Source organism: Choloepus didactylus, unplaced genomic scaffold (assembly GCF_015220235.1).
Source record: "Choloepus didactylus isolate mChoDid1 unplaced genomic scaffold, mChoDid1.pri zz_scaffold_227_ctg1, whole genome shotgun sequence".
Classification (NCBI taxonomy): Eukaryota; Metazoa; Chordata; class Mammalia; order Pilosa; family Megalonychidae; genus Choloepus; species Choloepus didactylus.
In genome coordinates, this window is record NW_023637653.1 from 15,823 (window position 1) to 28,309 (window position 12,487).

The following is a 12,487-nucleotide window of genomic DNA, read 5'->3' on the forward strand; positions in this document are numbered from 1 at the left end:
GCAATTGAAAGCAAATGCACAAAAGAATAAATGGTGAAAAAACTGAAGAATTTGAAATGGATCAGAGAAATGGTGGACAACATGAAGTGAACAAATATAAGAATTATTGGTGTCACAAAGGAGAAGAGAAAAGTAAAGGGCTAGGAAGACTGCTTCAAGACATAGTTGGTGAAAACTTCCCAACCCTTATAAATGACATAAATATGCAAATCAAAGATGCCCAATGAACTCCAAATAGAATAAATCCAAGTAAACCCACACTGAGTCATCTACTGATCAGATTGTCAAATGCTGAAGAGAAGGAGAAAGTTATGAAAGCAGCAAGAGAGAAATGATTCACCACATACAAAGGAAATAACATAAGACTAAGTACTATTCAGTGGGCACCATAGAGGTGAGAAGGCAGTGGTATGATATATTTAAGATTCTGAAAGAGAAAAATTGCCAGCTAATAATTCTTTATCCAGCCAAATTCTCCTTCAAAATTGAAGGAAAGTTTAAAATTTTCAAATGCTGAGAGAATTTGGTAACAAGAGACCTGCCCTGCAGGAAATACTAAAAGGATCTCTACTAACTGAGAAAAAACTGAAAAGAGAGAGAGGTCTGGAGAAGGGCATAAAACTGAAGAGTATTAGCAAGGGTAACTTAAAGGGAAAAAAGACAGAGGGGAAAAATAGATCTGACAACAGAAAATCAAAGGATATGATGGCTGGTTCCAGAACTCCCTTCACAGTAGTAACTTTTGAATGTGAATGAATTAAACTCCTCAATTAAAAGATACAGACTGGTAGAATGGATTTGAAAGTATGACCTATCAATATGCTGTTTGCAAGAGACTCATCTTAGATCCTGCAACACAAAGAGACTGAAAGTGAAAGGATGGAAAAATATTCTATGCAAGCTGCACCTGGAAGAAAGCAGGGATAGCTATACTAATATTGGACAAAATAGACTTTAAATGCAAGGATATCATAAGAGACAAAGAAGGACACTATATATTAATAAAAGGGACAATTCACCAAGAAGAAATAACAATTGTAAGTGTTTAGGCACCCAATCAAGGAGCTCCAAAATAGATGAGACAAACACTGGGTATACTGAAGGCAGCACCAGACATGTCTACAATAATAGTGGGAGACTTCAATACACCATTCTCTTCTATAGATAGAGCAACTAGACAGCGGGCCAATAAGGAAATTGAGAACCTAAACATTATGATAAGAAAATTAGACTTAACAGACATATACAGATCATTATATCCTAAAGTACCAGAATATACATTCTTCTCTAGCATCCATGGAACATTCTCCAGGATCGATCATATGCCGGGGTGCAAAACAAGATTGAGGGCTTGGATTATTAAATTAGGAGTCCCTAATGCTTGATAGAATATCAGGAATTCCCCAGGTGGAGAAATTTAATAGTTCCACATTTCTTTCTCAAGTCCCACAAGGGACTTTGGCTTGCACGGATTTTGATAAGAAGTCCAATGTAATCTTCATCTTTGTTCTTCTATAGGAAAGGTATTTTTTTCTCTCCTCTGGCATATTTCAAGATTTTCTCTTTCTCTTTGATTTTATGCAGTTTGAGTATTATATGCCTAGGTGTAGAATCTTGGTATTCAACCTGCTTAGTGTTCTCTGTGCTTCCTAGATCTGTGATTTGGGAATTCATTTTTGGAAAATTCTCAGCCTTTATTACTTCAAAAATTTCTTCTGTGCCTTTGTCTCTTCTCCTTCTAGTATTCCCATTACATGTATGTAAAATCTTTTACAATTGTCCCTCAAGTCTTGGATATTGTGTTCCATGTTTCTTTACATTTTTTTCTCTTTGCTTTTTAGTTTGGGAAGTTTTTATTGACATACCTTCAAGATTACTGACTCTTTGCCTGTGTCCAGTCTTCATATCTATTACAGTTTTTATTTTAGCATTTCCTTTTTTATTATTAGAGAAGATATGGGCTTGCAGAACAATCACACACAGAATACGGGATTCCCATATATCACCCTATTATCAACAGCTTGCACTGATGTTAGCATTTACTTTTGATTTTTGGGGGGGGCTTCCATCTCTCTGCTGACATTACCCATCTGTTCTTGCATGTTGCCCACTTTTTCCATGAGAGACTTTAGCATATTAATCATAATTATTTTAAATTCCCAACCTGATAATTTCAAAATCTTTGCTATATTTAAGTCTGGTTCTGATTCTTGATCTGTCTCTTCAGGCTGTGTTTTGTGCCTTTTAGTATGCCTTGTACCTTTTTTTGAAAGCTGCACATGATATATTGAGTAAAATGTACTGAGGTAAAGAGGCCTTTAATGTGAAGTTTTATGTTAATCTGATTAGGAGTTAGGCTGTGTTTCCTGTTTGCTGTAGCTGTAGGTGTCAGAGGTGAAAATTTTCTCTTGTGTTCTTGTTTCTATCTCCCCTGTTTTCTCTGAAGTTTCTTAGAGACATCTTGCAGTGATCTCTGTTTCAATACCCGAGTATAAGATAGGAGCACTATTGATGTAGTGATAAGGTGTAGCGGAAGGGGAAGTGTTCTATAATTCTATGATTAAGTCTCAGTCTTTTAATGAGCCTCTACTCTTGAACTGTGATGTCACAAGTGTTTCTCACCTTTTCATCCCCCCCTTTGATGGTTAGGTACATGTGTCAACTTGGCCAGGTGATGGTGCCCAGGTGTCTGGTTAAGCAAGCACTGGCCTAACAGTTACTGCAAGGACATTTGTGGTTTTTTTTTTTTTTTTTTTGAAATAAATTTAAAGTTACATGAATAGTTGCGAAAACAATACTAGGCGGGGCTGCGGAGGTAGGAGGAAGATGGCCGCTGGGTCGAGGTGAGGTGTTGGCAGTGGAAAGGGGTTCGGGCGCAGGGGGCGTGGGAACGTGGAACAATGGCTCGTGCCAGCTGTCAGGGAGGATAAGAAGCCATCGAGCCGCGGCTGTGGGAGGGAGGGGAGAGCGCCCGGGTGACACGAGAGTATGATGGGGCTGTACGATTTGGTGTGGCGGGGGCTGCACGCGTTGCTTTACTTGCACCGCACGCTCACCTCCTGGCTTCGCGTTCGGTTAGGCACCTGGAACTGGATCTGGCGGCGCTGCTATCGCGCTGCCTCCGCCGCGGTCCTAGCGCCGCTCGGCTTAACGCTCCGCAAGCCCCCGGCAGCCGGCAGGAACCGCCGGCTCTACCGGCACCCGGGTAGGGGGCCGGGCCCGGCCACCGCCCACCCCCGGCTACGCTGGCGCGCTGATGGCAGTTCCCTGGAGAAGCTGCCGGTACATGTGGGCCTGGTAATCACCGAGGAGCAGGAGCCCAGCTTCTCGGACATCGCAAGCCTTGTGGTGTGGTGTATGGCCGTGGGCATCTCCTACATTAGCGTCTACGACCACCAAGGTATTTTCAAAAGAAATAATTCCAGATTGATGGATGAAATTTTTTTTTTAATTCAGTTTTATTGAAATATATTCACAAACCATACAGTCATCCATGGTATACAATCAACTGTTCACAGTATGATCATATAGTTATGCGTCATCACCACAATCTATTTCTGAACATTTTCCTTACATCAGAAAGAATCAGAATAAGAATAAAAAATAAAAGTGAAAAGAGAATACCCAAACCATCCCCCCATCCCACCCTATTTGTCATTTAGTTTTTACTCCCATTTTTCTACTGATTTTTTTTCAATTTTTTAACTTTGTTTATCAAAAAATTAAAAACAAACAGGCAAACAACAACCAAAAAAAACCCCACAACATTTCAAACAAAGCAATGGATTAAGGAAAACAAATAACCTAAAATAACTACTTTGCTTCCAATATGTTCCTACCATACCCCAAGAAATTAATAAACCATGTCCAAACAGAGGAGTAAGAAAAACAAATAATCTAAAATAACTACATTGCTTCCAACATGTTCCTACCATACCCCAAGAAAATTAACAACCCCTAAGAAAACAAAGGAATAAGAGAAAAAAAAAAAACCTAAAATAACTCTATTGCTTCCAACATGATCTTACTATATCCAAGAAAGTTTACAAACCATAATCATTCCTGAGCATTCCCATAACCTTGAGATTACCCTCCATAGTTTATCTGTTCTTATTAGATTATCATTCCCCCTCCACTAATTGGTATCTCTAGGTCCCCTACATTCTACAGTATAAAACATTGTACATTTTTCACAGAATTCACATTAGTGGTAACATACACTACCTCTCTTTTTGTGCCTGGCTTATTTTGCTCAGCATTATGTCTTTTTTTTTTTTTTTTTAATCTTCATTTTATTGACATATATTCATATACCACGCAGTCATACAAGACAAATCGTACTTTCGATTGTTCACAGTACCATTACATAGTTGTACATTCATCACAATGGATGAAATTTTAAAACAACAACAGGAACTTCTGGGTTTAGACTGTTCCAAATATTCACCAGAGTTTGCAAATAGTAATGACAAAGATGATCAAGTTTTAAATTGCCAACCCTCAGTGATATTACTGTCTCCAGAAGATGGAAAAGCAGGTATTGTGAGAGCTGCGCAGGACTTTTGCCAGTTAGTAGCCCAGCAGCAAAAGAAATCCACAGATTTGGATGTAGATATGTTAAACAGTTTACTTAGTTCACATGGTTTCCCCGATCCTGATTTAGTATTGAAGTTTGGTCCTATGGACAGCACGTTAGGCTTTCTTCCTTGGCACATCAGATTGACTGAGATTTTGTCTTTGCCTTCCCATTTAAACATCAGTTATGGGGACTTTTCCTCTGCCCTTCCTCAATATGCAACCTGTGAACAGCGTCTGGGAAAGTAGTGATCCCTGGTTGTGTAATTTGATTTCAGGCTTTTGGAGAAAAGGACCCAAATGACTCTGATGCTTACAAAGCACCTATGAAACCCTGTACACACCCAGTTCATGATCCTCATAATTTATCAGAAACACAAAAAAGTGTCTTACTTGAGAGTGAGAGAGTGTGTGTGTGCACGTGCGCTTAATGCGCACGCCTATGTGCATGCTTATGCGTGTGTATGTGTAGAAATAAACACATAAATGGGGGAAGTATTGGAGAAGGAACTACATAGACCTGTAGCTTTGAGCTAATGGGAGCGATGTTTTAGGTGTTGAAATTTCAAATTTAAAGGCTTCAGCCCCAACTACTTCCCTGTTTTTGTGGGGAGAAGTGGGGAGGTAATTAGAGCTGTTTGTTGTTGTTTTGGAGTGAGGGTAATAATTTTTGTTCAGTCTTTTCTAGTGACCAAACTTTACTTTTTAAGAAATATATTGACTCTGTTAAATATAAACATTCTGAGTTTGAGGAGTGTCCAGAGAAGTGGAGTTCTGTGCTGCTCACATGTTAAAAGTTTGCTCATCTTTGACAGAGGGAATGCTTATCTTCAGATGTCCGTCCATTTTCATCTCCTACTTCATTATAGTCAAATGATATGACTTGAGTGTGTTGTTGTGATGTTTATGCTCGGGGTTGTTAAAATCATTTAAAAAATAATTCTTACTACATTGAAATACATAAAAAATTTAAATATTGATTTGGCAGTCAAGAAAAATGTTGGGGGGACCTGTGATCTTAAAAGTGGAAAATTCCCTAAAATGAGAAAGTTTTTATTTCTTTTTTTGTTCGGGGATAGTGTGCTAGATAGTACCCAAAGTTGATTTAAAAAATGATTGCATTAACTTTTTATTTAAAAGAAAAATGAAGAAAAAAACATTTGAGGGAACTTACCAGTGAGTTCTTTTCCTCAAAAGTAACCTGTTCCACTTTGGAATTGCACATTAGGGCCATGTTAATACTTAGGAATTTTACTCAGTAAATCCTGATGGTGACTAGCATAAAAGATCTTAAATAGGATTGAAGCTGTGTAGGGAGTAAAATATTACCAAAAGTCTACAAAGATAATTTAATTTTACATGTTCTCTTATTACAGAGAATAATACAGTTTCTTTTATTTTTGAAACCAATAAATGATTTTTTGATAGGTGTTTAATATTTCTTCCCTCCTGATCCTTGGACAGAAACCATTCTTTATATTTGATGGAATGTTTTGAGAAAACGTTCTTATCAACAAGCATACAGTAGTTATCTAAATTTTACATTAAGAATGGAGTAGTTTAAATTTGAGGTCTCTGAAGTTTGCAAAATAGTAAAGAAGACTGGATTTGGAAAGCATGGTCTGAAATTGCTTGTCAGGTTCTGAACAATAAATGTGTTTCATCTTCGGATTATAAAACCCCATTTATGATTTTAAAGATACACTTGAAATAAAAATGATTAAACTAAAAAAAAAAAACAAAACAAAAAACAATACTAGCCCCATACACAGAATTCCATCATACCCTGACCCCCTCCCCCGATAGCTCAATCCACCAACTTTAACATACTGTCACATCACTATTTCTTTCCCTCCCTCCCTATCATCCATCATCTATTTCTCTGTCTTCTGAACATGTGAGAGTTAGCTGCACACATCCTTGAACATGCACTATAATTCACGTATGTACTTCCCATGAACAAGAACATTCTTTTATGTAATTCCATTAAGCGCAGCTAAGAAGTATAAGAGATTCAACAATGATACAATGCTTACATTCTATATTTCCTTTTCCTTATGTCTCAACTGTGTCCCTTCGAGCCACCTGTCCTCCACCCTCCAATCCCATCCAAGTTCATCCTTAGCATTCAATTGTCGTCTAGTTAGACTGTCTTTTTTTTTCTTTTTTTCAATTGTGGAAACATATATACAGCCTAATCTTCCCATTCCACCCCCTCCCTAGCCTTCCATTAGTGGGATTAATCACATTTAGAATGATGTTATGCTCTTTCCCACCATCCATTACTAGAAATTTCCATTCACCTCAAACAGCAACCCTACACTCCTTTCTTAACTCCCCATTGCCCCTTCCCCCATTTCTCTTAACCCAAACTCTACTTTTCATCTCTATGGTTATATTCTCTGATAATTTCTTTGTGTTTACTGTGGGGCTTAAAATTAACCTCTTAAATCCCTATCAATCTTGTTTTTCTTTGATACCACCTTCACTTCAATAGGGCACATGAACTATGTTCCTATATTCCTTCATTCCCCCACCTTTATATAGTTGTCTACAATTACATATTTTACATTGAGTTCAAAACCACTGATTTTTCCTTAGAGTTTGTGTATTTTTTACCATGTAGGAAGTAAATAGTGGAGTTATAGTTCAAAAATGGACTTCTATTTGTATTCCATTGTGTTTGGAGAATGTCCTTTGAGTATATTCAATTTTTTTTTTTTTAATTTCTTGAGGCTTGTTTTATGTCCCAGTTTATGGTCCCTTCTGGAGAAAGATCTGTGATCACTAGAGAAAGATGAGTGTCCTGGTGATTTGGGATGTAAGGTACTATATATGTCTGTTAACATTCTCTATATCTCTTTCTCCTTTCTTTGTCTCTCTGTTGGTAGGGCTTCCTTTAGAATCTGAAGTAGGGCAGGTCTTTTATTGGCAAAGTCTCTCAGCATTTGTTTGTCTGTGAAAAATTTAAGCTCTCCCTCAAATTTGAAGGAGAGTTTTGCTGGATAAAGTATTCTTGGCTGGAAATTTTTCTCTCTCAGAATTTTAAATATGTCATGCCACTGCCTTCTCGCCTCCATAGTGGCCACTGAGTAGTCACTACTTAGTCTTATGTTGTTTCCTTTGTATGTGGTGAATTGCTTTTCTCTTGCTGCTTTCAGAACTTGCTCCTTCTCTTCAGTATTTGAGAGTCTGATCAGAATATGTCTTGGGGTGGGTTTATTTGGATTTATTCTATTTGGAGTTCACTGGGCATTTATGCTTTGTGTTTTTATATTGTATAGAAGGTTTGGGAAGTTTTCCCCAACAATTTCTTTGAATACTCTTTCTAGACCTTTACCCTTCTCTTCCCCTTCTGGGACACCAATGAGTCTTAAGTTTGGACATTTTATTTTATCTATCATATCCCTGAGATCCATTGTGATTTTTTCAATTTTTTTCTCCATTGTTTCTTTTGTTCTTTCATTTTCTGTTCTGTGGATTTCTAGGACACTGAGATGTTGTTCAGCTTCCTCTAGTCTTGTATTGTGAATATCCAGAGTCTTTTTAATTTGGCCAACAGTTTCTTTTATTTCCATAAGATCTTCTATTTTTTTATTTACTCTTGCAATGTCTTCTTTATACTCTTCTAGGGTCTTCTTTATGGCACTTATATCCTGGGCCATGGTCCTCTTGATGTCCTTTAAATCCTTTGCCATGTTTTCGTTCTTCAATTGTAGTTCTTTGATTAATTGTGCGAGGTACAAGGTTTCTTCCGAAATCTTGATTTGTGTGTTTGGAGCTGGATTCTCCATATTGTCTGGTTTTATCATATGCATTGAGATTTTCTGTTGTTTTTGTCCTCTTGGCATTTGTTTTGCTTGATAGGGTTCTTTCAAGTTGTATCAAAAAAAAAAGGATATCGATCTAATTTTTCAGAGAGATAGTTTGGTGACGTACACTTTCTCTAACTAACCAGCAGAAGGTGTCTGTGAGTCACCTATATCCCTCAAATCAGTTCTCAACCTTTTTTCCATGGAGTGTGGGGAAATGATTCTTGTGTGTTCAGTTGGAGAACTCAGTTTGGGTGTGTTGCTGGAGCCATCCACCCTGAATGTGGGGCATGTGTACGGGTGGCCAGGGAGGAAGGGCAGTTCTACTGTTCAAATCTCCCAGGTTCCAGGAGATTCAAGGCCACCACAAGAGTCTAAGCCTTCATTTCAGTTCAGCCCCAGACCTTCTCTCTAGGTGTCCCACAAACCACCGGACTTGGTGTAGCGCCCCTGGGTTCTCCGAGCGGATCCCCCCTCCCAGCCGCGATCCTCCAGGAGCTTAGCCAAGGGAATGCCGTGCTACGTCACCAGTGTGCGCCATCCCTCAAGGGAAGCCCTGGGCCACTGGGCTGTGCCATGGGGCTCTCAGCTCGTTTCAGAATGCAGAATGTCTGAGGCTGTCTTTACTGCAACTCCTTGTGGGCTGAGAACAGCTGAGGTTTTCTCCACAGAGAGAGAGCAAGGGACAGAAAAACTCCCAGGTTCACCCGTCAGCCAGAGATAGCACCCAATCCTCTGGGCTCCCTATCCTGAGACAGATATGTCCCCCGACTCTCCCAAGGTCAGTTGTCACCAAAAGCCTCTGTCTGCTTGTTGAGGATTCGCTGTCTGTATTGAGCAGTTAATATTAAAACCTCACTTGGAGCTGGGCTGAGAAAGTGCACGGCGCAGCTTCCATGAGGGAGGGGCTCTGGGCTCTAGGCTCTCTGCTCTCAGCGCGGGTCCGCAGTTTTATTTACAGATTTTATGCTGTGATCTCGGGCATTCCTCCCAATTCATGTCGGTGGATGATGAGTGGACAGTCACGTTTGTCTCCCTGCTGTTATTCCAGGTTATTTACTGGTTTTTTGTTCATTTATGAATTGTTCTGGGGGAGACTAAGTCTTCCACTTCTTTCTATGCTGTCTTCTTCCCAGAATCCTCCATTTGTGGCTCTTTAATAATCCAGAAGGCTGGTTTATTAAATAATTAGTCAATTGGCTGCAGCTTACTGATTATTTCAATGATGGGTGTGTCTTCCATACTGAGAGAATGCAATCAGCTGGATTTAATCCAATCAGTTGAAGACTTTAAAGCAAGACAGATAGAGGACCTACACTTCTTCTTTGCCTAGCCAGTGAAGCATTTCCTCAGGAGTTCATCAGAATTGCCAGATCGCTGCCTGAGGAGTTCATTGAACACTTTCATTGGAGTTGCCAGTTTGCTGCTTGCTCTATGGAATTTGGACCCATGTATCACCACAGTTGCATGATACACTTTTTTTTTTTTTTAATCATCATTTTATTGAGATATATTCACATACCACGCAGTCATACAAAACAAATTGTACTTTCGATTGTTTACAGTACCATTACATAGTTGTACATTCATCACCTAAATCAATCCCTGACACCTTCATTAGCACACACACAAAAATAACAAGCATAATAATTACAGTGAAAAAGAGCAATTGAAGTAAAAAAGAACACTAGGTACCTTTGTCTGTTTGTTTGCTTCCCCTACTTTTCTACACATCCATCCATAAACTAGACAAAGTGGAGTTTGGTCCTTATGGCATTCCCAATCCCACTGTCACCCCTCATAAGCTACATTTTTATACAACTGTCTTCGAGATTCATGGGTTCTGGGTTGTAGTTTAATAGTTTCAGGTATCCACCACCAGCTACCCCAATTCTTTAGAACCTAAAAAAGGTTGTCTAAAGTGTGCCTAAGAGTGCCCACCAGAGTGATCTCTCGGCTCGTTTTGGAATCTCTCTGCCACTGAAGCTTATTTCATTTCCTTTCACATCCCCCTTTTGGTCAAGAAGATGTTCTCCATCCCACGATGCCGGGTCTACATTCCTCCCCGGGAGTCATATTCCACGTTGCCAGGGAGATTCACTTCCCTGGGTGTCTGATCCCACGTAGGGGGTAGGGCAGTGATTTCACCTTTCAAGTTGGCTTAGCCAGAGAGAGAGGGCCACATCTGAGCAACAAAGAGGCATTCAGGAGGAGACTCTTAGGCACAAATACAGGGAGGCCTAGCCTCTCCTTTGCAGCAACCGTCTTCCCAAGGGTAAAACTTATGGTAGAGGGCTCAACCCATCAAACCACCAGTCCCCTATGTCTGTGGTCATGTTAGCAACCATGGAGGTGGGGTAGGCGAATACCCCTGCATTCTCCACAGGCTCCTCAAGGGGGCACTACATCTTTTTTTTTTTTTCCTTGTTTGTCTTTTTTCTTTCTTTTTTTTTTTAACTTTCCCTTCTTTTTTCAAATCAACTGTATGAAAAAAAAAGTTAAAAAGAAAACAAACATACAATAAAAGAACATTTCAAAGAGACCATAGCAAGGGAGTAAGAAAAAGACAACTAACCTAAGATAACTGCTTAACTTCCAACATGTTCCTACTTTACCCCAAGAAAGTTACATAATATAGCAACATTTCAGTGAACTTGTTCCTACTACATCCATCAGAAATTAACAGACCATAGTCATTTCTGGGCATCCCCAGAACGTTAAATAGCTTATCTGTTCTTCTTGGATTATTGTTCCCCCTTCCTTAATTGCTCTCTACTGCTAGTTCCCCTACATTCTACATTATAAACCATTTGTTTTACATTTTTCAAAGTTCACATTAGTGGTAGCATATAATATTTCTCTTTTTGTGCCTGGCTTATTTTGCTCAGCATTATGTCTTCAAGGTTCATCCATGTTGTCATATGTTTCACCAGATCGTTCCTTCTTACTGCCGCGTAGTATTCCATCGTGTGTATATACCACATTTTATTTATCCACTCATCTGTTGAAGGACATTTGGGTTGTTTCCATCTCTTGGCAATTGTGAATAATGCTGCTATGAACATTGGCGTGCAGATATCTGTTCGTGTCACTGCTTTCCGATCTTCCGGGTATATACCGAGAAGTGCAATCGCTGGATCGAATGGTAGCTCTATATCTAGTTTTCTAAGGAACTGCCAGACTGACTTCCAGAGTGGCTGAACCATTATACAGTCCCACCAACAATGAATAAGAGTTCCAATTTCTCCACATCCCCTCCAGCATTTGTAGTTTCCTGTTTGTTTAATGGCAGCCATTCTAACCGGTGTTAGATGGTATCTCATTGTGGTCTTAATTTGCATCTCTCTAATAGCTAGTGAAGCTGAACATTTTTTCATGTGTTTCTTGGCCATTTGTATTTCCTCTTCAGAGAACTGTCTTTTCATATCTTTTGCCCATTTTATAATTGGGCTGTCTGTACTATTGTCATTGAGTTGTAGGATTTCTTTGTATATGCAAGATATCAGTCTTTTGTCAGATACATGGTTTCCAAAAATTTTTTCCCATTGAGTTGGCTGCCTCTTTACCTTTTGAGAAATTCCTTTGAGGTGCAGAAACTTCTAAGCTTGAGGAGTTCCCATTTATCTATTTTCTCTTTTGTTGCTTGTGCTTTGGGTGTAAAGTCTAGGAAGTGGCCTCCTAATACAAGGTCTTGAAGATGTTTTCCTACATTATCTTCTAGGAGTTTTATGGTACTTTCTTTTATATTGAGATCTTTGGTCCATTTTGAGTTAATTTTTGTGTAGGGGGTGAGGTAGGGGTCCTCTTTCATTCTTTTGGATATGGATATCCAACTCTCCCAGCCCCATTTGTTGAAAAGACCATTATGGCTCAGTTCGGTGACTTTGGGGGCCTTATCAAAGATCAGTCGGCCATAGATCTGAGGGGTCTATCTCTGAATTCTCAATTCGATTCCATTGATCTATATGTCTATCTTTGTGCCAGTACCATGCTGTTTTGGCAACTGTGGCTTTATAATAAGCTTCAAAGTCAGGGAGTGTAAGTCCTCCCACTTCGTTTTTCTTTTTTAGAGTGTCTTTAGCAATTCGAGGCATCTTCCC

The 12,487-nt window shown here is 39.3% G+C and overlaps 1 protein-coding gene across 1 annotated transcript; it reads left to right on the forward strand.

Annotated features, from left to right (window-relative positions):
• Positions 1-2,988: 2,988 nt before the first annotated feature.
• Positions 2,989-4,824, forward strand: LOC119526024 (dehydrodolichyl diphosphate synthase complex subunit NUS1-like). Its single transcript, XM_037824802.1, has 2 exons — positions 2,989-3,428; positions 4,386-4,824. The coding sequence occupies exons 1-2, from the start codon at positions 2,989-2,991 to the stop codon at positions 4,822-4,824; spliced, it is 879 nt and encodes a 292-aa protein (XP_037680730.1).
• Positions 4,825-12,487: the final 7,663 nt, after the last annotated feature.